The sequence below is a fragment of the Strix uralensis genome, chromosome 9 (assembly GCF_047716275.1).
Source record: "Strix uralensis isolate ZFMK-TIS-50842 chromosome 9, bStrUra1, whole genome shotgun sequence".
NCBI lineage: Eukaryota > Metazoa > Chordata > Aves > Strigiformes > Strigidae > Strix > Strix uralensis.
In genome coordinates this window covers 1,631,624-1,657,778 of record NC_133980.1, presented here as the reverse complement: position 1 = coordinate 1,657,778, position 26,155 = coordinate 1,631,624, and the positions used below count along the sequence as shown (strand labels likewise).

Genomic DNA, 26,155 nt, shown 5'->3' with positions numbered 1-26,155 from the left:
GGCACTCGAACTGCAGCAAGGAGGTGGCAGAACTTCTCTTACGGTATGTTGGAATGATGCAGAACTGGTTGATTCTACCTGCCAGGAGGCGGTGGGGGGTGGCCTAGATGACCTCTCAGGATTCCTTTTGGACCTTTTTTTACTATTTAAATGATGTCATAATAATTATAAATATCTAATTCCTTTTTTGTAAGACTTCTGACCTTTTAATTTTTCTCTGGCTACTCCCATTCCTTACAGAAAGAGTATCCCCTTTCGTGGGTTTGTACTGGGTTTTTTTTAAATGCACAAATGTTCCAGTAATTGATCAGACTAATCTCATGTGCCATACTGACGCCTTTTAGGCTTCCAAATAATTCTTCGCACTCTCATTAATAATTGTATTTGCCCTCAAATGTGTATTTGTGGGGCGGTAAGTGTTGCTGACGGCTTGCTTTGCAGAAGCTGTGATGAGAGCTTGGAGCAGCGCGAGTTGGCCCCTGCGGGCTGGGACTCGCTGCGCAGTGACAGCGCTCCAGTTGTCAGCGTTGAAGGTTTTGCCGCAGAACAAGGTGTCGAGGGAAGGAGAGGGAGGTTCCCGTTACTAAGGCTTGCAGCCATCAGGATTGCAAGGAGCAAGAGAAGCTCATAGAGAAGCTGACTTGCTCCTCACCCCCCATTCGCAAAGCAGCAAAAAAATGCTGCTTTAACTTTCGTTGTTGGCCAATCTAAGGGGTTAAGTACCTGTTTCAGGAAAAGCATGAAAGGAAAGGCAAAAAGCAAACCAGCTCCCTTGGAGGGCTTAGCGCAGGGAGTCCAGGTGTCACGGGCGTCTTTGGATACCTGTACAGGGGACCCAAGTTGCTTGTACAAGACGATATTTTTGAGTGGTTTTTTGAACAGTGAATAGTGTTCCATGTAGGCAGAGACTGTTTAGGGGTAGAGCTTAGAGAAAAGTCATTCTGTCCCTCCTTCCTGTCGTAAAAAAGCTGGTGATGAAAGAGGCAGGCAGCTGCTCACTGTCATCAGTTTAGTTAGGTGATGGTCCAAGTGTGATTCATTAAATGTTTTCATTCTACAAATTCCCTATTCACAACAGAAAAAAAATTTAAAAAAAAAAAAAAAAGTAGTCAGCTGAAAAAGAGCGCACTAGGAACAGATAATATGTATCAGGAAATAATTAATAGAATGAAAGAAATACAACAGCTGGTCAATAATTTTAACCCACACCTTGGTGACACAGTAGGTATGGTCCTGTCCCTAACACAAAAATGATGCTTTTTCTTCAAAGGCTCTGAAATTAATTTTCTTAATCTATGATGGTTTCAACTAAAATAGAAAAATGGATACTTCTTACCTTATATGCTTGTCTCACACCCCCATTATCAGCAATGTTTTCTCCTAGTGTGTTGATTCCACTCAGCTGTAAAACAGAAAGGCAGAGTTTTCTGAAAAGAAGAGCTTATCCAGGACCTGTAATGTCAAACTCTGTGCGTTTTTTGCTTTTTAAAGGTGAGAATTCCCTTAAAATCTGAAGTTTTAGCAGATTATGTTAATGCCTCTGAAAAGTCTGCCTCCCTTGTCTCAAAATCCATGTGGATACTGTTGTTTTCCCTGATCCTCTTCCTTCCCTTACAGCTTTCTAGGCTCTCGGATCTCTTTTAGCCAGATTTTCTGATGCGTATTTTCATTCATGCTTCCTGTTTGCTCCACGTCTTTAACCCACAGCTTCTTACTACAGTTCCAGTTAGAGGAAGTGGGTGGAATCTGTCTGTATGGTCTACAAAACAGGTTACGGTCCAAACTCCAAATTGTTGGAATTGTTAGTTAACAGACATCAGCAAATCTGCTAAAAAGTATTTTCCTGTATATTAGACAAGTTAGGTGGCTCTTGGGTAGTAAGATACATATCTGTGTAGCTGGTATAGTATTTGTTAAGTCAGTGAAGTATCAGTAAAGGTGCTGAAGCTTTGGTAATGGAGAATCTGTAATTTTATTTTAAAAAACATGCATTTTCAACTTTAGCCCAAGATATTAGGCTGTGCTATTCAAAGCTGCAAAACTTAGAATCATCATCAGATCGAATTTAATGTGTTAAAAATATGGTGGAAAAATATGTTGAATATTCTTCTCTATTTTTAATGGCCTTTCCATGAGCCCCAACTGTTTAACACCCAGATTAGGAAAACCTCAGGGCTGGAAGTTTTCTCTTTGCCCTATTCCATATGACAGAATACATTGTTAGCGTCTCGAAAACCAGACAGTAGTAGTCAGAGTCAGCCTGGGCAGTAAAATCACCGTGTGGGAGCACCGTGAAGGTGACTAAACTCTCTGTGGGTGATTCGAGCTGGGCTGTGTGCTGGAGACGGGGCAGGTGCGTAAGCGGAGCCTTCGTGCGCCCCTGCAGCGACACGCAGTGAAGTGCTGTGCCCCGCACACGGGGCTGTCTCTGGCCAGCGGCAGTTTTGCAGCTTCCATTGAACAGGGAAAGGACTGGCCTCCTGCTCAGTGTGAGTGATTATAGTATCAGTCACCTGCTTCTGTGAGTTAATGGACTGTTGTTCTTAGGACACACAACAGCTCTGACCCCACTAACTGTTCTCATGAAATCAGAGCTTCCAGACACAGACCCTACACTGAATGTCCTGTCATTTTAACTGTGCCCAATGCTCCAAATACAGTCACATTTACGCTGCCTGCCTCTCCTGAATCTGCCTGTCTTCTTTTCCTCTCCTGCTGCACCCTGATTCTTCTCAGACCTTTTAGCTCTGTAGTCCAGATGTCTCTCTGGGGGAAAGAGCAGGAAACTTTTGAGTGAAGAAAAGCAGTGGGCACGATTTGTTTTGATGGGGATGTATATTATTTGCACATCAAGCTTTGGGGAAATAAGGTTCAAACGTCCAAATTTTTTTTCCCGTTCCTTCATGGAATTAAAAATGAGCTTTTTAGGGCCCACAAAGGCTTCTAGGACTGCCACTCATTCAGAACAGAAATCCTGCCTCTTTCGGAACAGTCAGTGTATGTGGGGAGTTTTTACCACTATCTCTAATTTTAAGACCTTTTTTTTTTTCTGTGGGTAGAGGTGACAGTGTTTGCCATAAGCCAAGACAGTGTTCATGTAACTAAGAGTTTGCATGTTTAGGATGTAAGATTTTGTGCTTCCTCATTAAAAATAACATTGGTAGTTACAAATAAATACGACATACATGCTGTCCACCTGCTAGGTCCCATGAAAAGTTTCCGTACTGGTACACCATACACTGGGATAGCTCCTTAAAATTGCGTGCTGATTCTTCAGTCCACCAGTCTACAAGGTCTCCATTCTCATTAAAATTTCTGCCTGTAACAATATGTTAACTGAATTGCATATACAGGAAGGGAGGGTTTTGATACAGTAAGAAGAGTAGCAAATGAGTATAGTCACTCATGCAAAAAAATCACTGTAATGAGGCAGTCATACAGATGATGCTCTTCTTTTTTTCTTGTCTTTGTTTTTTTGGCTAAGAGGGCTGTATTTCAGCAGAGGAGAAAAACAAATTAATTCAGGCTGAATCAGAAAACAGGATTAAGGCTCTTTTAGGAAGCCTGGTGTGGTTCTGACCGGTGACTCTGTGCTGGATTAATCATAGGGTGGGTCTAGAAGGGAACGGTGTGGCTGGGCAGCAGGTCTGATAGCCTATTAAAAGCCCTTGTGTGCCGCAGACCCCCGTCCAGGGGCTGTTGCTGCAGCCTAGCAGCTACAGGAGTGTCTGCAAGATTTTTTGCATCATGCTTTTGGGAATCATCAGGGGGAAAAATGCTGTAAAGCCTCAGACATCCAGATTTAGTCTTACATATGGAAACTTACTTTTATTGGCTCTCTGGAATGATTAAGCACTAAAGCATGTAAAACATTCTGTGCATTGTAAGTTTTGTACCTAGAATCTCAGTGTCTTACCATTGTCATCAAATCCGTGTGTGATTTCGTGACCGATGACCATGCCTATGCCGCCGTAATTCAGAGATTTGGGCTGGGATGCGCTGAAGAACGGGGGCTGCAAAATGCCAGCAGGGAAGACTGCAAAAAAAACCCCATAAGATAATTAAGGCCCTGCCTCATTATCCAGTGTGAGCAGTGTGAACAGGCCATTTTTATGGGCTTCAACCAGTGTCCTGCTGTTCCTTCAGATTTACCTTCCACAGTAAGTGAATGGACACAAGGTCATGGCTGTAGGACAGTAGGAGCAGATCAGCAGGACCACGCCCCTCTTCAGACACTTACAAAATCACAATCAGCTTTTACTTTGTCTTTCTATTTTACTTTGCAAAAAAGCAGTTTACTTTTCCAAATTACAGTGCTTCGCATTCTCAGAGCCCTGTATTGTTGTTAAATAAACCTCGCAACATCATGGGAAGTGGGGAGGGTGTTCCCCTAGAACTATAACTTATTTGATCATTGTCCCCACCACAAATCAATCTCAGAGAGAGGAATTTATTCTTCCACTGAAAATATCAGTAACTTCCACTGAAATCAATAAAAATAGGCCAAGCTGGTGATGAATGAACTGGAACAAAGCAGTTCTTTTCACCCACTTCTGTGCTTGTTTTTCTAGGCTTTTAAGAAACAAATTAGTAAAAAAGAAATCGTGTTGCAATTGTGATCTTTTTATAAATGAAGAATTAAAAAAAGTTCTATAAAATACTCAGTTACACTTTATATCTCATGCAGGCCTTTTCCCTATGCTTTGCCCTGTTGCAGCAATATAAAGTATTAATTCTCACTGTAAATGAGATGTAGCTACAAAACTTGAACAGAAATGAGGAATTGGATGACATTTTTCACACAACAGAAGAAAGAAAACAGACACTTCTTGCATTTCAGCATAAATCCAGCACGGTTCGAGCAGTTTCTTTCAAGAGGAGAAAGAACCATGGGAAAATTGAAAAATACTTAAACGGGTTAGGGAAAAACCTCTTCCTGCTGTTGTGTGCGAAGTGCTGCCTACTGTCACAGTAATTCTGTTACACTGTTAGCTTGATATGGAATTAAATATCCAAATGCTTTGATGCTGTTATCAGGAAGTGTTGATAGTAGACAGTGGAAATGCCTTACTGGGTGACGGGCTGTTTTCTGGCTGGCAGCACAGAGCGATCCCTGGAGCGCAGAGCACCGGAGCGCTGCTCTGGCCATCGCTGCCAGCAGGAATGATGCGCCCGGTGCCCGTGGCCTGTGACCTTACAGCTGGAACTCGCCTGGAGCTCAGCCTTACTGCTTGACACCACAGGACCATCTTCCCTCCCTGGAGGCAGACAGTTCCCCAGGACTTTCAGTTCAGTTTAACACCCTGTCACCTCATCCATTTTTAGAGTAAAATGCCACAATTCATAGATTTTACTTATTTTTAACTCCACCTTTCTGAAAACACCTTATTCCATGACTTTTGTTACATCATACAGGTCTGAAGTGGACAGGTGCTCCTCCCTCAGTGGGAGACATTTCAAGTAAAGATCTAAAGAAGAGAAGCGCAGCTGCTTTGGGGTCTAGAGGGCAGAGTGCACTTCTCAGCTTTGTGAACAGCCAAGGCAGGTAAAGGCTGAAAGTATTTCCCTCCGGTCTGGGCAGCCCTGGACGAAAGAAAACACGCTGCTTTTCTCCTGGGACGTGGCTGAGAACAGCACTGCCTTTACCAGGACGGGCTGTGCTGCAGAGTCTCCCCAAGGGCAATGCTGTGTAGGTGCCCAGGGCTCGGAGGAAGCTGGTACCTAAAGTACACGTGGTGGGAGACATTTCTAGCAGCAGCTCAGCTGATTTTTTTGAGGTTGAGTGGCTTTCTTATGATCAGTGTTGCTGCTGGAACAGTGAAGACCAGACCGTATTAAACTGTAATAATAGAGCTCTAAATTTCTACACATCACGCACAGAACTCCTCTTTAGAGGGATTTTTTTTTTTTTTGGTAAAAGCATAATTCAGACATCACTCTAAAGATCAGACTGCTTTAATTATCCTGTGGCATGCCATAGCTAAAGAATGAGGTAAGAATTTGTAGCTCATATTAACTGCCAGTCACTAGTTTCAGTCTTCAAAATCATGATTTCTTTTCTGTGAATTACTGAGCAAAGCTATTTTAAACAAAGCCGCCTGGGCAGATTTTTGTGCTAAATGTTCAGTAATGAGCTCAGTGCTCCTTTAGCTTTACCACCTGCCAAACTGTCTTGCCATCCCTACCCAAGCAGCACAGGCCAGTTAAGTCAGCAGAGTTTTGTCTCTGTGAAGTCTGTCGTGGATCTCACAATGCTATTTCATGTTTTACCTTTAGAGCCCACTGCAAAGCCAGAACAGTTTGGGTTAACCAGAAAAGCTCATGAACCTTGGCAAACACCGCCAAAGTTTTGACTGGGACATGAAACCTAAATATAGGTGAGTATTGTATCTGCTGAATTCCTACACAAACAGCACCGTTTGCAGTGAGCTGTTTTCTCTTGTCCTGTTTGACTGCACCAATACCAGGAGTTTTCTCCATGGCTGCCTCATTCTTGCCTGCACAATGTGGGGGCTGACACTGCTGTGGGCCCACTATGCCCAAACCAGTACGCTCTGGGATTCCAGAAGTGCAAGTTATTGCAACGGCACTGGCGACTAGTAGAAGTCAGGATCATATTTGCAGAAGTCTGCTTAACAGATCACCTGACTCAGTAAAATCTGAAAATCTAGGACTGTGGGACTTTTTTTATCTTCTTCAATTCTTCAGTGGGGACAGATAATTAAAAAGGAAAAATCCTTTTGGAAAGCTTGGCTTAGTTTGTTCATTTCTCCCATTACAGACCTGATGCTATTCCTTTAAACCTGCACTCGCAGAACAAGACTTACATGAACAGAGACTTGTTTTCAGAAGTTACATGTGGATCATAGCACCTCACTAATGGCTTAGAAAGGACATGGCAATTTATGAAATGTGGATAATAGCAATATTTGCAGAACAGGTATGATGAATATTGAGAGGTGTAATTAATGTAAAATGTTTTGTGACCCTTGAAAGGCCGAACCACTGTGAAGAGAGCTGGTACGGTTCAGATGATGAGAAACCTCAGTGCTTCCATGCAGTTCTAATCTTTAGCTGTAATGGATTGGGTTTTTTTATTTCTTTAAAAGCATTTTAATGCTTTCTCTTTTAAGTTATTTTTAACCATCGGTGGGTTTGGGTAGGCTGACATTAGAAATGTTTATACTCAAAAGCATTATGGAAACTATTTCATTGTACTGAACTTTTCTCTTACTTTTTAAATTGTATTTTTGTCCTTGGTTTAATCTACCAGGTTTCCATTTTCATTCTTCCAACACAAACCAAGCAGAATTAAATGACATGTCAGACAGGGAGCTGGAAGTCATCTTTCAGACTTTAAATCTTAAGAACAGCAATTAAGGATGACTCAAAATTCCTTAAGCTTTTCTTAAGTCATGTGTAAGAGAATGTATGTTAGGACTTTGCATTTAAGATAGCTAACACTTAAGCCTTGCAATTTAAATGGCAGTACTTAAAGTAATACTAGTATGGAGCTCTCGTGCTGTGGTTCATAATTAGGTCCTGAAGTGCTATAGATAAGATAGCTGGTGAGAGATTTTCTGAGTAAACTTTGTCTTTTGGGAAGTGCTGGTTTCAGTGAGCCCCTAATGCTTTGTTCCAATTGCCATGATTATTTTTACGTGAAGAAGGTGGTGACAGAGCCGTGTAGGGTTTCTGTCTGCCTGGGACTTGAGGCAGCCCTGGCCCAGTGACCGTACGCTCCAGGAGCAGCGGCCCCCTGAGCTCCTGGGCCCGTACCACGGGGCATGCGCTGGCTCAGCACAGCTTAGGGGAGGCTGATGGCTGCAGTCTGTCTTCTGAGCATCGATCTTACAGCTGCGTGTGGGAACGTGTGGAAATGAGGAAACGGAAGCTGAGAATAAGCTGGGTTTTGCACTATTATTTCAGCATTATTTTATCATCAAATGCAACATTTGTTGCCTTGATAATACAACACTTGTTTTAGGCTGGTCTCACTCTGTAATTCTCCTTAAGGAAGGCAAAGCGTAGTGCTTCATGAGAACAAGGGTGGGGCTCTGCGATTCTGGCCTATCACGTGAAATGTTACGGGATTCTGAGCAGTTTGCTCAGTGACTGGTGTATTCATTAGCCAGCAGGATGAAACAGCATCCTTCCCAAAGCTGTACTGAAGAGGCTTCTGCAAAGGGCTTGTGAGGGGGCTATAAGGAATGGAAGCCATATGCACTGAATGGCAGGAAGCTCCACGATTTTCTTTTAGTCAGTGTTTCCTTCAGGTAAAATTGGTCCTGTACTCCCTGTTCACCCCTTAAAACCCAAAAGGCTGGGGCCACCAAATTTACTTGGTGATTAAACTTTTAGACACTCCACACTGCTGTTGTTTTCATGGCTGAATCCCAAGCCTCTGTCCTGGTTCTGCACAAAGGCAGTTCAGAACATGAGGAGATGAAAACATTGTGAATGAAACCTCTGATTTTGCTGCACTGTAGCGCTTCTGCAATGCCCGTAATATTAAGATTGTTTCACTTCTTGATTTTAAAAATACACATACATATATAAATAATTTGGCTGTTAAATCTGTATCAGTTAGAAAGTTGGTAAACCTTACCTATTTGATTTCTACTTGCTGAATAAAAAGCATTGACAACAGCAGCTCCACTTATCCACCTAGTAACAACAAAAGAATAAATATTAGAATTTCAGTTCTTAATGGCAGAGTTAATGATTACTGGAACAAACCTAGAAAATGAATAACAGAAGTACAGAGTAATCGAGGTTGGAGATAAAGTCCAATGCCCCAGTGCGCTCAGCCTCTCATCATATGGCAGACACTCCAGTCCCTTAATCGCTTCGGTAGCTCTTTCCCTTTGTTATCCAAACTGATTAACAATGATACTTAGTTTTTGTTTCTATTTCTACTCATACTGCAGCATTATAAAGAAAATTTCCCCTATAAAGAAACTGAAACACAGAACCTGAGGTTATGATGGTATCTTAAACATCTGGGGATAATGGAACTTTTTTTAAGACTGCTCACTTAAAAGGATTTCTGGGTCACTTCTCATTATCATATATCCAGCTGTCTCGAATAGCAGAACATTATGAGTATCACATTTGAGACTATTACAATTTTTTCCTTAACACAATTTCTCGAGGAATGAAGGTGCGTGCAAAGGTCATCATGAGCTCTTGTGGCAGAGGCATGGCTTGATTCACAGTCCTGTGGTTTAATTTAAATAATACGTACTTTCCTTGATGAAAGCTCTCAGCATTACTTTTGGGTCCATGGAAATAATGAGTTTTAACTCTTTTTTCCTAGTTTACAATTTTATTAGCTTTCCTCAGAGATCACCTGATAAAATTCCTAGAATGACAACCAGGGCTAGTGTTTTGATGGGGGTCATTACTGTACACGTTCAATAATATTTCACAAAAGTTGTCAGAGAAAATGAGATAACAGTGCTACAAAATAAAATAGGTGGGCCTTTCACAACTGAAGTTGTATTTCCTGGGTCCGTGCTCTCTAGGTGAAATTAATTTCTATGGTAAATGAGCGATTTGGTAACTGTATTGCATATGCCAATCATAAGCAAAGCAAAGTATTCTAACAGTGGCTATTGCTTGATTAAGTGAAAATTAATTTGCAGAATAAATCATAACTGTCAGAGGATAATCAATTGTGGTTGATACTTCCAGGCTCGCTTTAGGTAATCTCTAAATGCAATTAAACTTATGGTACTCACTCCTAACTAATACACACCTGTGAGAACAAAATAGGAGTTGTGTTAAATCAAGCTGAAGGAACTGAACCAGCCAAACCCAAACACAGCTTGAAGTTAAAATAGAGCGGAGTTGAGATGGCTGTTAGGTAGAGCATAAATTTTTGGTTAATGATATGTAAATACAGAACAGCAAAAGCAACAGTTGGAACTATTTATCCACAATAATGACTATAGTTCTGAAAAGCTATGACATAGTATTTGGGAAATTCATGGTGGTCATACCAGAGGTGTGAAGTATATATTCATCTTCTGATGAATAGACGTGAGAGTTTGAAGATGCAAGATGACTGATTAGAAAGACTCTGAACAGTTTTTGATTAGTCTGGAACAACATTATGAAAATGATAAAGTAATTAAAAATAGAAACGCAGAATCATGGAATAATGTAGGTAAAAAGGACCTCCAGAAGTCACACGGCCCATGTGAAGCTAACCAGATCAGTTGCTTAGAGGCTTGTCCGATGACGATTTGAGTACCTCCAAGGATGGAGATAGGGAGATCTCACGACCTCTCTGCATCTTGTTTGACCACCCACATGCTGAAAAGTTTTTCCTAACATCTAGTCAGAATTTTGCATGTTCCAGCTTGTGTCTCTTCCCACCTGTCCTATCACTGTGCATCTCCAAGAATCAGGCTTCTCTGTATTGCCTCCCATTAGGTAGTTGAAGTCAGCACTAAGAGCTGTCCTTAGTCCTTTCTTTTTCAGACTGTACAAAGCTAGTTCTCTTATCCTCTCCTCAATGTAAATGCAGCTCGGCAGCCCTTATTCAAATGAACAGTCTTGCAAAGTTAGCGAGGCCTATGGTGACCACAGTGATTTTTCTGCTTTGGTTTAAATTAACTTCTAAATGGGTCAGAGCTGAGACAGGAGTAGCCAGTACTGCTAGGGAATGTGCCACATCAGTCTTTTGGTACATCTGCATTCCACATTAATATTTTAATTTAGAGCAGGAGTACATTTCTGAAGTAAATTCCTGCTCATCCTCATTTAATCATGCTTTCTCTTTTCTCATGCAGTCTCTGAGCAAGAGAAATGAAATTCTCAGGGATGAAATTTATCTTTCAGATGAACTTAATTAAAAAGCTGCTCTCCAGGAATCCACTCTGGGGGATGAGACCAGACTAGACCTACTCCAGAACACTTAACCTTCTACATCATCTCCCAATTTCTTTGCCCTACTTGCTAATGTAGGTCCAGCCTTTGAGAAACGAGTAATGCCCTCTCACCTGCCCTCTTCATGGAGGAAGAAGTGCAGAAGGAAGGTCATTAAATCATCACTGACTACCCTCCAAGTACTTCCTCCAGTGGAAAATGGGTGAAAGACTATACACAGTATTTTTAAATACTTACTCCTCTTTGTCCACCTTTTCTCTAAGCTTTTTCAACCTTTTCTTCTGGGTAAATACTAAATTTTGAATAATGTTTTCAAAGTATTCTTCTTCTTTGTAGTTCAGCTAAAAAGAAAGAGGGAAAAGTACTTAGTGGTGGTGTTACTGATTTGCAATAGAAAACACATGGATCTGGAAAATCTAGTCTTCAGCATGATGAGCTAAGCAATGCATTTTTTGATCTACAATTAGAACTTGATTTGCAGTGCTCTGCTACATCACAGAGTTGATATTGTAGCTGGATATATGTTAGCAGCTGTATAATTTTTTCCAGAGGTCTTTATTCCCTCTTTTTATATATATTTTGAGTGGAGTTCAGCATTTGTTGGTTTTGACCCTAACCTCTGCGAGCTGCCAGCTTGGTAAGCTGCAATTCCACCCCAGAAAGAACACATGAATAAGGCTCAAATGGTGTTTTAAAACACATACTTTGGTTATATGTCTCTATTTTTCAAAATTAAAACTTAGACTTCTAAGACATGTTCTGCCTGAACATACTCAATACATTAATGGAGTTGCTCCTACAAATGAACCTACAGGGTAAAAGAATACTGGGGTAACGTTGTGCAGTGAAGAAGCTCAGATGCAGTTTAAATTACACTGGCTGTCCAGTGCCACACTTCAGGGACTAATTCCAACCCATGGATAAAGAGGCACAGTTAGGAAGCTATGGGTACCCGCATCCACTTAACCAGTGGTACGCCAATCCGTAGCAGATTTAGAAATACTGAACGCCATTGGCTCCATGTTTTATTCCAGCATAATTCCTCTAGAATTTGTACATTCCCTTGAAATACCACCAAATACCACCATCTGCACTAGATCAGCTGTACTACCCTGGCTTTCAACGCACCCTTATTTGCACCTGTGCAGCTGAGCACAGGGCTGAGTTCTTCTCTGCAGATGCATCTCGTTCGTCTTGGCTATGAAGGCAAATTCACAATTTTTTCTCTTAAGACCCATTTCTGATTATATCACCCGTTGTGGATACTCACCTCCTGGTACTCACTGTTCAGCTTATTGTCGTCAGTCACGATCTCATCTGGATAACCAATCCTCTCTCTAATTGCTGTTGCCTAGGGACAAGGTAATTTGATATGCATAGCAAATCCAGCCATATTTTTAAATCAATCATAAATTATCTAATGAATGCAGTATGGAAGCAACTGCAGAAACCCCAGGATGTTCATTATATATAGTTTTTATTTACACTTTTCTAATTAATCAAAAGCACTGTAAAATTTATGGTTAATTATAAAATGGAAAATTCTAGAAAGTATGTCCTGTTCCTTCCTTTGTAAGTAAACTTGCAGAAATGTGCACAAGGCAGCCAAACATACTTCAACTATGCTTTTGAGTTGAAAGGCTGGTTTAAACAAATAGTAGAAAGCCTGAAACATTTGACATATTTTACAGCATCTGAAACAGAAATAAAATTCTTAACTGGTTGGTTTTTAACTTCAGTACATTATAGGAAAACACATTTACAAATTTCCAGTAGTGTGTACATTTTGAATTGAGTTTGGGGCTGTATCCATATTTCTTAACTAGCTCCCACTTCTACATTGGAGTGAAATACTGGTTTTTTAAATGTTCCCAAATTTTGACAATTTAAGTCCTGAACAAAGGTTTTAAACCAACCCTTACTCAGTTTCTTCTGATAGCCAAATATTGATTTGTATTTGATGGCAATGTCAGGAGTAATTAAAAAAAACCCCACAGAACAAACCATTAGCAATTCTTTTTACCATTTCCATATATATGCATCTTAATAAATTTAGCAGTAAAATCACATTATTTATACAAATAATTTTGTGACGTAGGCTATTCCCACAAACAACTGAACATTATAAGCAACACATGGAAGTGGGTGTGGGTTTCTGATCCTAACTTTTCAGACAGTTTGCATGTCATTTTGGCAGATAAATTGTTCATAACAGTGGAAGTATCGCATAGACTTTGTACATACACTGTCTGTGTCTCATCACAGTACAGAATCTTTTGGGATTTTCAGTTTACTACCTGCCTTACACTGCCATTCCTGGTGTGAAGTTCCTGTGTGGTTGGATCTGATCAGTATGTGTAGCTACAGAAACAGCACTAGGAAAGTACATCAGCACCAGTTCATACAACCATATCTGTGCTGTCTGAGCACACCAGAATCGGTATAAGCCCACTGGATGCCGTGACTGTCTCAGAGATCTGTTGCATTTGTAGCTTTTTGCAGGCTATATAGTCTAGAATTGTTTGATAAACCAGTAATATTTGGATAGTTATTTTAAATGTTTTTTTCTAACCAAGATTCTGGAGGGAAATCTAGGTCCTACTTTATAATTAATAAACCCATGATATTTTCCAAGCTTTTCTAATATTAAATTTTATTTTAAAATTACCATCAAAAATACAAAATTGAAGATTTTTTATTATTTCTACCATTTAATAAAATAGAGATGTAATAAATAGTTCTTTCAGTTGCTTCACTCCCCGTTCAGGGCTCTCTACAGTTGATTTCTGTTACTCCAGAATTACATGGACTGTCTGAAGCTACGTCTTCCCGGAAAAGAGAACTCACTGATGCTGTCCAGCCTGTGGCTCTTGTCCTATTCTCCTAAGAGGTGGTCAAAGCACCACAAATCATTCCTTCTCATTTTCAGTATTACTTCCTTGTAGATATTCATTATCTAGCCCCTTAATCACCAATTTGCCTGGAAGGTCTTAACCTTGTGCATATATTCTTCCTATTTTGTGTGCTTATCCCCACAGAGGCCCCTTCCCATGTAACCTGGATCTCCTACAGGAAGTCTGTAAGCTGCTGTGCTGATATGAACACAGATATATGTTGTTTTGTATATATAAAATAGTGATAGATGTTACTGCTTTTTTTTTTTTTTCAGGAAAAACAATTGACATACTGATTTTTATAGAAATATACAACACAAGATTTAACTTACTTTTTGTTCTGCTTTCTTTTTGGTTTCTGCATCCATCCAGGTGAGTTCATCTAAAGTTTTTATAAAAACATCACGTATATCTGCAATCATTTCCTCAACCTTGGAAAAAACATCAGAATGTTAAAAATCCACATAAAATGATCCATTTTTCCACACTCATAGTTTGTTTATTACAGACTTGGTTCCCCTGCACCAGCTGCTTGAGTGTATGCTGTTTATGCGCCACACTCAAAACCTGGAGCTCAAGTTAAGTCGAACATTTAGCCTGTCTGTGGGAGGAAAGGGAATGGCCATGAGTCATGGGGCAATGTAATTAAGTTATTCAGGTTACAAAAAATCTGACAGATGACCATCCGTTGGATGTTGTGCATCTGATCAAATTATGGTGTATATGTCAACCACAAAAAAAATGGTGTATCTTAAGCCTGGATTACAGTAGGAGTGATAGGCGTTAACTAAGGCTTAATTTCGCGTTAATTTTCAGCAATTTTGTGTGTGACTGAAGACAAACAGCAACAGACGATTGTCCCTGCGCCCCACATTGGCAGGATGTGAACTAGTGTCAGTCTGGAAGAACCAGCAGCGACGGTTCCTGTCGGTAAGTGCTGCTCCTTGGGTGTGTGTGCTGGCTCGCATGGTCCGTCGCGACATATCAGTGGTGAGAGGCTGGAGGCTGGCTCACGGAAGGGGTAGAGCAGGCAGGCGACTCTCTCCCTCCAGGTGCCCACATGTCATCTTTGTGTTTCAGACGTTATTTCCCACTGGTCACCTGCTGGAAGGCAGGCCGGAGCAAGGCCAGTAATGCCCACGGACTTAGGTGCAAAGGAATGACTCTCCTAGCACCTATGTGCTTGTTGCTCCTCAGCGTACCCTAAAACATCAGGGTTTTTAGACAGTGACCTGCTATATAGAAAAGGTTAATAAAAAGTGTAATCAAAGCTGTGTAAAGAACTGCGTGGTAAGTGACAGTTAAGTGACGCTTAGATGGCACACGGGCTGAGTTTGCTAAAAGCTTTACCACGTGTTTACTGTCTCCAGCAAACGCTTCCTCTACATACAGCCGTCCCACCGCATTCTCCATGTTGCCATTGACATAGTTTGCGCAGCGACGCCAAACAGCAGTTTCTGATGTTGTGCCGTAAAGTGCCTGCGAAACATAAACATTAGGTAAAACAGTGACACCAGGGCCCGAGTAAAGTGAAGGAGAATGGCGAGTGCCTGGCAGATGTGTGTTTCAGAGGAGCCCAGTCGCCCTGAAATACCTGCATTTAATTCACATCTGTGTTTAGGGCAGTTAGGTGGACTCGCTCTGTAATGGGAACAGCTGTCACAGGCTGAGGAAATACAAGAATCATTAGCAATATTCTTTATCCTTGCAAAACATGAAAGGTAGAGAGAAACTCTAAACTACTCTAAAAGCTAAGGATGGGAGAGGTTAAAGAGGACTACCCTGACACAAAGCTTTCGCTGTTAACAGGGATCTGTATTGCAGTTCCAGCTCTGACAGGGCCATGGTGATTATGCAGCAAGTTAATTTCTGCAGTGGTAAGATTGTGTTTTCTACCCAACCAGCAGCTTCTGTCAGAGCCTCCCACCTCTGGGAGCTCGCAAACTGGAAGCTCACCTACTCTGTGTGATGTTGCTACAAGGTATGCAAGGATTTTGTCATGGTAATGCATAAATATGTGATAAAGCTGAGTGGATAATATAATGGTGTGACGCCTGAACACAAGGAATACAGCAGACAGTGTCACCACAGGGCAACTCTCTGAAATCACACTCTATAATGAAGTTTATATTCCATAATGAAGCAGTTACACATCTCTTCAGAGGTACAGATCCATGACTTTTGGTGTTAAAAGCTCTGTAACTGCTACACCTTGAACTGCATTACTAGGAAGATGTTTCTTTTCACCCTAAAGCATTAGGGACACAGGAATGGTGTTTTGAAAATGTTACCAGTACAGCACAGCACAGAGGGGTCTACTGCAGGTCTCCCTGAAGAGCCTGAAGAGTGATTCTGGAGCTTTCTGTGACTCATTACTGACAAATAACTGAATAGACTAGAAAATCTGCCCGTCCTTCATCTGTTTCTCCCCTAGATCCTCTCTGCACACAAACAGGTGGCATCAGTAGTCATCTGCTTACATGGCAAAAGCTTATATAGGAAAAGTAAATACAACCCCTCTTCCCCAGAACTTAAAGCAAAACTAGTAATGAACATTAGCAGTACTGAACTTAATTAAAATAATAACTAACTTAGAATGACTATGCAATGAAGATTCTGTTAGATCCCTTTGTGCTGTTCAAGCCTACCCTAGCCAATCATTGTCCCCTTGGGTAGAGGCTACTTGAGCCCATGGGGGACCTGCATCAGGCCAGGATTGCCCTTCTCTTTTTAAGTAAGCCTAGTGTCACTAGAGGTGCACAAGAAAACCAAAGTGGTGCTTTCTATAGCAACAGAAACTTACCTGCTTATTAGTAAAAATAACATGCAATTAAAATGCATTACTGTGGATTCGTACACATACAGTGCTGTTGTATCTGAAATTACACCTGATCTCATGGGGCATAAATTCTCAACTACAACGTCATAGGGAACACAGTTTTTTTCTGTTTAAAGAAATCTTGGAAGAAAGATACTGATGCATTTTTTTGGTGGGAGTAATTGTATCCTGAGGATACAGTTGCAGTAGCTGTGCACCCCCACACCTGGGCTTCCTGACAGTTGATCTGGTGGAAGGGCACAATTTTGAAGAAATGTTACAGGGAAAACTGACAATTTGACCTTGAGATGGAGAACCAAACATGAGTGATCTAGAGCGGCAGCACAGCCCCTCAGGAACACGTATAGGCCTGTCTGCACATGCAGTCTAGTCATCTGCTGAGATCTGTTTGCTGATTCCTTAAGGAAGCGGTTGCAGATCCAGTGATCTTTCTGCTAGGACTCTGGCACTTTCTGTAGCACATTTTGAGCAATCTGTATTTAAAGCAAAGTTTTGAATGAATAAGTGACCAATTAGCCACACAACCCAGAAAAAAAAATGGTATGGGAGATTTGTGGAATGCCATAACTGTCCTCACATTTATGTCTGAAAGCAAACTTAACAAGACAAATGCTAATTTATTTCCACTGCATTTAGTGTGAGAAGCTCCAGCTATACTGTATCATGTGTTATTAATTAGTAGACAATTGTATGTTTTTATACATAGACTATGGTAAAATCTTTTTCTGTTGTTCTTTCAAACTTTGACATTTTTCTAAATGAAAATTCTTCAGTGAAGTCCTAAGATGTCGTGGGGGATGACTTTAGTTTATAGAGTGCAAAACGTAGTATTCCCTGATGATGCAGACTAAGCAAATATGAAGCTTTATATTACAATAGTTTCAAACTTTAAAGACTAGGAGAAAAAGCCAAATAATCAACAAATAACACTGCCCTGTTCAGATAGATAAAACTGACCAAACACAATCTCCTTAAAAACCTCCATATGTGTGTTAAAGTATTTCTTAAGTCACTAACAGATATAACAAAATGGCATTAACCTTTTTTAATGGAGCTGAGCAAACTTTAAAAGTATGAAGTTCTACTGTGGAAATACAAAGGACTTCTCCAAGCTGTTTGTGAAATTGCTCAGCATTTCCTTAAAAGCACTAAAATATCTACAGGATCAAATGTTTCAAAATCAAGATCGGTCCCATAATGTTTGACTTTGAATGTATTACTGTGGATGCTGAAGAGCTTGTACCAAATCAAATAGAACTGTAGAGTAATCATTTGCAAATAAATGGGACTGTTCTGTTATCAAAATGGGGATTAATTTAGGTTCAGAAAACCACGGAGACCAAGTATCAGAACAGTGCTTGTCAAATCCACTCCAGCTATCAAGCATATATCACATAAATTATGTGTACACTCCAGAAGCTTCAGCAAACACATCTAGCTTTTCTGGGCAAAATTCAAAATACATTAAATTTTTATATACTACGAGTACATTAAAAAATTCATATAAATCATCTTTACAACTTAAAAAGGGATTAATTTCTGCACCTTACGAAAAGCATTTCTTGTGTCCTTGTAGTTACGGCTTAGGCTGTTGACAAGATCCATTACAAATCGCCAGGTCATGTAATTCTGAAGGTCTCTGTTTAACAAAAAAACAATAATAAGCTGGTAACGTTTTTAGGCTTTTTACGTTTATTGGAAATAAAATGCAAATTACAAAAATACCTAACATACCTACCTGGGAGTGTATTTATTAAGAATAGACTTCAGCCTGATAAGGTATTCTGGATCATAAACAATGACATGTTCGGTGTTCTCAACATTAATTTGTACAGTTGACATTATATCATTGATGAATTTTGACCAGTTGAATACCTGGAAAATCAATATGCATTATTATATGGTTAAATCATAAAGGAACAGTATTTAGCTGTTTTTTCCAGTTTAAGTATGTTTGCATAACACAAATGCTCTGCCTTTAGTTTTCCTAATAGCTGCACTACTCGTAAGTGGAGTCATATCTGAGATAATTTATATCCTCTGTGCTCTAAAATCCTATTAGAATAGGGTGGTATTTAGCAGAAAAGGTCGAGACATTGTTTTGATTTCAGACTAACACAATTTAAAGTGTTATGACCTCTTCCTTTTAGCCTGGAAAAGCAGAAACAGTATATTAAGTAAAATTTCAGTTGCCTTTTTGCTGTATTTGGCTAAAAACCTGATTTTCAGTACAGCATGTCTCTGTACCTATGGGGTGATAAGATTTATGGTATACTTGGCAATCCATGCTGAAGCATAAGTAAGGACTTGTTCTGAAGTACACTGAAGTCCATAAAAGGATTTATTTTAATAGGCTTTAAAACAGAGACACTAAATCCACTATCTATAATGAATTTTCCTCTGCATGCCACAGTACCAGATACTGGAGAAGCAGCCGATTTGACAGCAGGCCAGTCTGCAGCGTGCTGTGACAGACAAGTCTCAGACAAAGGTTAGAGTTCTTGTTCGTTTTCTGTCTCTCTAGTCCTAAATTCCCATTTTCTTTCATGAGGGGCCCATATAACTTGCATGACCCAGTACCTATGAACGTATTTTCTGTTAAGTTTTCATTCTGTAGTGTCTGTCTAGCCTGAAGAGAGCATTAATTTTAGTGAGTGGGCACTCTGAACTGGAAACTCTTACTAGTTTGCTGGTAAGAGTTTCCCTTTGATAAGTCTTTGGTTAGAAATATCGCGTGCCTCAGACAGCAGATGGGGAAAGGACTGACGGGAGACACCGAGTCTGCTCTGGCCTACTGCAAGCAGAGCCGCAGCCTCGGCCACCGCTCGGCCGCAGGGTCTGGCGAAGCGGCCGGGCCACATGCAGCTGCGTCACTGTTCCGCCATCTCAGAACCCGGAGCAACAGAGTAGTACTAATGGGAGGTTGTAAGCCCCGCATTCCCCTAGCCAGCAAGTTCACACCTGCAGCTCTTGTCAGGTGAAGTATTTTCACAAGCATGAAGTGTGTTACTTGTCCTCCTCTGTACGATACTAGCTGAGAGCGCTCCTTCAGCTCAGAACACTGTAGACTGTACAGTGTTACATATTCCTCCAATTTCTCCATTCACTTCTTTAGTAAATGACACTGATGTTACAGCTAACTCTACATACACTGCTTCAAATTCTCCACGTTGGCCCAAGTTTCCTAATCCATGGCTGCTGTGGATCACCGCTTGACTGAGAAAATGATTCAGAGCAGAAGATGAAAATGATCATTAAAACTCTTAGAGCCATTCAGTGCTTTTACCACACTGGGTAGGTACAGTTTAGTAATGAAAATGAAGGCGTTACATTTAAGAAAAGCAAATAATCTTTGTACTTTTTTTTTTCATTGATTTTTAAAATTTTTGTTACATCTATTGCTTTGAAAAGTATTGGTGATTTTTCCCAGTCTGTATCTTTTGAGAGGAAAGTTTTACTGGAAGAGGTAATGTCTTTCATCAGACAAATTAATGTGGCTGAGGAAAGCAGATAAGCTTTCAGGAATAGAATCACTTCAGGTTTGAAAGAGAAGCAGCAAACTTCAAGCTAATCTGAGGAATAATTGCTGTTCTATCCTTAGACCATTACAACGCTACCAACTCCCATCATGTGTCTTTTGAGCATTTTTGGATAAATTTAGAGCAGATGATTATTGCTGATCTGCAGCACTCCCCAGGAACTAAAAATAACCAGGGCAATACCATTCTGTGACAAGAGAAGCTAGTTTCTGACATTACGACTGTAATGGTAGCTGTTCAACTAAGACCTGCGGGAGAAGGGAAATTATGAAACAAATTAAGCTAGGCAGAAGTGAACTGTCATAGAATTTAAAGTTGAAGAACTTAAAGTCAATAAAAATAGCAGTGATTGTGAAACTGTGGTAAGAATAATAAGATTTCAGAGTACCTTGCTGGCCTCAAAAGACTCAATAATACACTCCTGCCAGTGAGTGCACTCGCAGTGCTAACCTGCCTGCCTGTGGGGCAAGGTACTGAGGTGGGAGTCATTTATGATAAAAACCATCCATGTCTAGTAAGAGCTGATGTTACTGAGGAGGCACACCGATGTTACCAAATCTTTGGCTATTCTGTAGCAGGACTTTGTGGTGCCCTGAATTAAAGGTCATGCTGCACAAATGGCACGTGGCTCAGGGTGAGGGAAAAGGCAGAGCTGAAACATCCTGGGGGAGCTACAGTGGGAGGAATGGGGAGAATTTTCCTGATTCGTAGCCATGACTGCCTGGGCTCCTTTCTGCTTGCTTTGGGAGCCCATCTTACTGAGGGTGTGCTGGGAAAATGACTTTTTTTTCTGAATCTGCAGCTCTGGATAAACGGAGAGGGCCTGAATAGTCATGCTACAATGTATTTGAATCAATTGGTGGCTACAGGCTTAACTTTTGTCCTGGGCTCTCTGGAGCTGCTGTGGTAATTAGCAATTAGGTAGTTAGGAAGGAAACTTATTTGTACTCTGCAAAGGATACTCTCCTGGTTTGCAGCAAGGGTTGTGTATGTGCAAGTTTTGCAAGATTTACCATCCTGATGAGGGAAGTCCAAGACGTGATTTTTTTTCCCTTGTCCTTTTCCACCTCTTTATGTTGAAGCAGAGGGCGAGATCTGCCTTCAAGTTAGGAGAAGCAGTGGGTACCAAAGCACAGTCTTCTACACATAGTTTAATGTCATCAGATGTTTAGGTAATATAGTGTGTACCTCAGGTATCCTGTTCAATTTCAAATATGTCTAAGCTCAAGAAAGAAATGTCTTTAAAAGAAAAAAGTCAGGCTTCATTGTTTAATCTCATCAGTCATAAATTAGAGGTTAAAATACCAGATTATTGATCACTCACCTTATGATCGATTTCCAGTGAGAAGTTGTTTTGGAGTTGTGCCAAGGTCATTTTATTGTACAGCAAAAGTGGATCATTTCTGTCTTCAGATTTTGTTGTTGCCTACCAAAGTTAATAATGAGAAAATTATTAACTACATTGAGTCAGTTCACAGGAATTTGACAAGTGGAAGTAAAAAGAAAGAAAATTAGTACTTCTGGCTTAAAATATAAGTTTGCATTAACTGTAAAGTACTTACATGTAAATATGGACAGCGTTTTATAGATAAAAAACATATAAAAGGACAGATTGAATGAGCTGAATTTCTGAGGGTAAAATGGAGCTTTACTTTTTGGACTTGTTTGGTGTTAGAGCATCCGCAGCTCAGGCTGTGCAGGAACGCTGGTTGGAACACAGACCCATACCACTCAAAGCACTAAGCAGATGTTGCTACCAATAGATACACTCAACACACGAATGTGCTCATGATATTCGTGAGATGATGCAAGAAGCAAAATCCTGGGAGAAGGGAATAAAGGAGATGTATTTATTGAGTATAGGGCGATGTGCTATGGTGGGAATGCAGTGTGAGCGTCCTGATCAGGATGCACGTGCTGTCTGTCTGGCAACAAACGGTTCTTTCTGGAACTGCTGTATAGAAAGGGAGTCATAACTCATAACTCAAATAAGCTTTGTATTAGGCTAGGCAATGTGGTTTTGCACCAGGGTGTTAAAAATGTGCATACATTAACACCTGAATGGCACGACTGTATTAGGGCCATTTCTTACAGACAATAAAACTGCCTGACTGCCAGAGACCTGTGTCTGTGGTGGTGCTTTATGACGCAAGTTAATCACCGGCGTCTCTAGACAGCAAATGTCAGCAGGGAGGTCTCTGGAATGGCATGGGGACAATGCAGACTGAGAGGAGACAAAACCAGCACCTCATGGGAACTGCTCCCTTGGTCTCTGAATATTGTCCTGGATATCTTTCTGCTCTTTTCCTCAAACACCAGTGTGTCCCTTGCTGGGATGCTTCTGCAAGTTTCTGAAGTGCATTCTTGTGACCTCTTTCATACCTTTGTTCTCATGCAGAAGTACCTTGTGACAGGATCAGTGCTTGCTCCCCTCATACTCCTCCCCCCTTTTAACTTCCACTTTTTTTGGTGGCAAAGAGAGAAAATGCAGGTACACAAATGACTATGGGAAAAGAGTGATCTTGTGATCCGTGAGAGTAATTCATGGGAGAACCTACATCACTACTGCCTAGTGTACTCTTAAATGACTCGTTCAGGAGTGAGAAGAGTAGTTTTTACCCATTTAAACTGTTTTGCAAAATCAGTCATGCAAGTCTGATTTTATCTCTCTATCCTTTTTTAAAAAAGATTTCCGCTTCCACTTTCCTAATCTATTGCGCATTCAGTATTTTCTTCTGTGTTTTCTTTAACAAATTCCCAAGAGCACAATGCCAGCTCTCTTCCAGTAACATTCAAGCTGGTGCTGGTTTTGATGCAAGAGGTCAAAACCCACGGCAATAGCAGCTTACCCACCACCAGCTGTGCTCTCTACCAGCAGTAACTGCTGTAGAGACGTTTCAGTTGTGGTTTCTTTTTGTACCTCCCTTTAAATCTTTCTCCAATGAATTCCTTTTCTTGTAATAATTTTCCGTCTCTGATCTAAGCCCAGAGGTGTGTTTCTCAGGAAAATGTGAAGAAAATCAAAATCAGATGGTTTTAGTTTATACAAATCGGGGGGGAAAGGTCTTCCTCTGCCAAACACATGCCCTTATTATCAGTGTAACTTGAGAAACAGCTGAAGCTAGAAAATTTGTATTTAGCTTGTTTTACGGTCATCCTCAGCTTCAGGTCCTTCTGAAATGTTTAATAATCATAAGCCATGTTTTGGCTCGTGAATGCTTGAATTTCCATTTGTTTTCTCCATGCAAGTTCAAATTCTAGCTATTTCTCCAAGCCATACTTAATGAAGAACAGTGATTAAAAATGCACTTGGAACAATGAGCACTGCGGAGCAGCTTGTGCAGGACAAACATTACTCTGTGTAGCGTGGCAGGCCGAGGGTTGGGAATCTACTGCTCTGATAACCTAACAGCCCATGGGGAACAGGACAAAGGGAGAGGAGGCCTGAAAGCATCTCCCAAAACCCACTTCCTAAACCAGACTAAACAGAAACCAAGTCTGCTTCTCTCTTGCTCTCCCTTTCTTCTCCTGAAGGGCTTCTGTGAACAGATTAGGATAAAACATTTTGCTATTTGGAAAACAGCTAACTCAAATATTTTCCCTTGCTCGTTAGAAGGTGTGTCTGTCTTATTATGTGTTCCTCTTAGGTGTTCCAGGCCCCACACATTTTTGGTCAGCTTTTGGTCCTGTAAAATAACATTAGCAAGTAATTTAACAACTCAGCTTACAGTTAGCTTTCTTAGGTATTACCAAAAAAGTCAGTTATATAAAGGATACTTTAAAAATGTTTTTCTTACGTTGGCAATCTCTTTCTCCAGGTCCATAACTCTTTTCATTTGTTCAGAAATACTGCTCTCATTGAAAGAAATGTTTCTTTCTTGTAGGATTAGTTTAGCTACAGAAATCATGAAATCAACATAGGCAGAACACGCCTGCAGGAAAAAATACAAACATTTTAAAGACAAAACTCTTCAAAGTACAGCATACCTTGATTATCTTTAAGATTTCATCCTCATTTTTACGAACTACACAGTTCTTCATCCCTTTCTTAAATAGTTTAATAGTCATTTATTCTGAGGTACTGTTAGATCACAAATAGAAATTAACTTTGAAAATTCCCTCATGGAAAATTGCTGCATAATTTGTTCAAAGCTAAACAGTCTCAACTACTGCACTGTGTTTTCATTATTTAAAATGAGACATTTGTACGTCCATATTTAAACCATCACCCATGTTTTTTCTAGCTCACTTTAATTACAACTTCCAAAAATACCGCTTCCAAAGAGCAGTGTTCCCAGAAACATAAAACTGAGAGAAATGCTGATGGACTGTGTTGAATTAGCATTGTGGGAAAATTACTCCCAGAAGCAGTGTAGAACATTGGAACATTTAGAAATCATGGTGCTGTACCTAAATTTAGTATATCTAGACACACTATAGACAACATAGTATAAAATTTAACATATCAGAATTCACCAAGGATAAGAATGGAAATATGGAAGTATATTCTCTTAAATGTTACACTGTCAAATATCTACAGATCTCATTGTATTTTATGGGACTTAGTATTATTCTAATTCCTCTTTAAGCCACACTCATTTTTCTGTCAACAGAAATGCTGTTTTCAATATGCTTTTTAAATGCAAATAAAATACATTAATATTAGATTAGCTATCTAATAATAAATCTGTTTTATGCAAAATAGCATGATCTACTAAAACAGTGATAAAACCTAGGATTAATAAGACGTGCATGTCATCCGTGTTATCAATAGAAGTATTTTGGTATGTTCAGCTCCTAAGGCATCAGGACGCACCCCTTTAGCTCCCTTTCTCCAGCCATTGTGTAAGTCCCTCCCTGGCCAGCCTGCCCCACCTGACAGCAGGGCTGTACTGGAACAGCCTGGCTGTGCTGGAAAGCTCCCAGCACCTCATCAAAAGGACCCACACCCGACTGCAAAAAGGCAGGTGGCTCACAGCATCTTGAAGCACTGAGCTCTCAGTGTTATTTTTAATCAAGATAGATCATTTTACCAGGAAGAGAAAAGCCCATGAAACCACTGCTAGCTACAAGAAGTCACAAAAGAGAGTGCATACCAAGCCTGTATATGTAAAATATCCAAATACAATTTATAAAAATTCAGTACAGATATTACTCCACACCAGGAAGTCAACAGAGATCTTCAGGTACCAATCAATGGACTTTATTTTTGGCCTAAAGTGCAGATCATTGTATGGTCAGGTAGCAAAGAACTGTCAGCTAATTTCAGATGGACTGTATAAATACTCTCAGATATTTTAGTGGGAACCTAAATGTCAGAATAACTCCTGTATGAGCAGAGGAGTCATATATTTTACAAGACAAAAAGATTTTTAAAATATCTCGTTCACAGATTCCACTTGTAGCTTTGTGGTGGGAAGTCCTGATAAAGGCAGAGGCTAAAGTGCAGGAGGCAGGTACCTTGTTTGCTACGTACAGCTCCAAGAGTGGAATGACACAGCAGGAAACAGAGCCAAGAAGAGGCTGCTGTCAGAGAGCAGGGACTGAAAGGAGGAACACCTCTCACTTGAAGTGTTCATGCTTGTAAGAATATTATGAGTCTGCCTTTCAGTGAGAAATCTCTCTTTATTTAAAAATACTCTCTTCTCTACATTCCAGCAGTGGAAAGTAGTATGATACTTTCAGGTAGGTCAGAGACTAGACCAGGAATTGTCTTTCAGTGCTGCAGTTGGTGTACTAACAAGGAAGGGAGCAAATTGTGATACATCAGCCAGCTCCTAGAGGCCGTAACACATGTGATAATAACATAACTGAACAGTTAATATGGTAATGATTGTCTTTACTAGCATATGATCTGTAATTAAATATAATCAGTATTAGAGTATTAACTGTTAGCATGTCAGCAAAATACCTAAAAACCCCAAATGTTTTGCATGCTTTCTCATCGCTTCTGCATTTAGTTACGCCGAAGAAAACTGGCTAATTAA

At 40.3% G+C, this 26,155-nt stretch overlaps 1 protein-coding gene across 4 annotated transcripts in view; it reads right to left on the bottom strand.

The window, feature by feature from the left end:
• MME (membrane metalloendopeptidase) overlaps positions 1-26,155 on the bottom strand; it is a 59,731-nt gene that overhangs the window by 6,706 nt on the left and 26,870 nt on the right. For all 4 annotated transcript variants that reach the window (XM_074878372.1, XM_074878374.1, XM_074878375.1 and 1 more), the window contains exons 9-20: positions 23,966-24,100; positions 21,493-21,594; positions 18,368-18,504; positions 18,175-18,268; positions 15,141-15,269; positions 14,123-14,221; positions 12,167-12,247; positions 11,134-11,237; positions 8,609-8,667; positions 3,917-4,036; positions 3,186-3,319; positions 1,337-1,402 (exon numbers count right to left, since the gene is read on the bottom strand). In XM_074878372.1, coding sequence (XP_074734473.1) covers positions 1,337-1,402; positions 3,186-3,319; positions 3,917-4,036; positions 8,609-8,667; positions 11,134-11,237; positions 12,167-12,247; positions 14,123-14,221; positions 15,141-15,269; positions 18,175-18,268; positions 18,368-18,504; positions 21,493-21,594; positions 23,966-24,100 — 1,260 coding nt within the window. The remainder of the gene's footprint in view (positions 1-1,336; positions 1,403-3,185; positions 3,320-3,916; positions 4,037-8,608; positions 8,668-11,133; positions 11,238-12,166; positions 12,248-14,122; positions 14,222-15,140; positions 15,270-18,174; positions 18,269-18,367; positions 18,505-21,492; positions 21,595-23,965; positions 24,101-26,155) is intronic.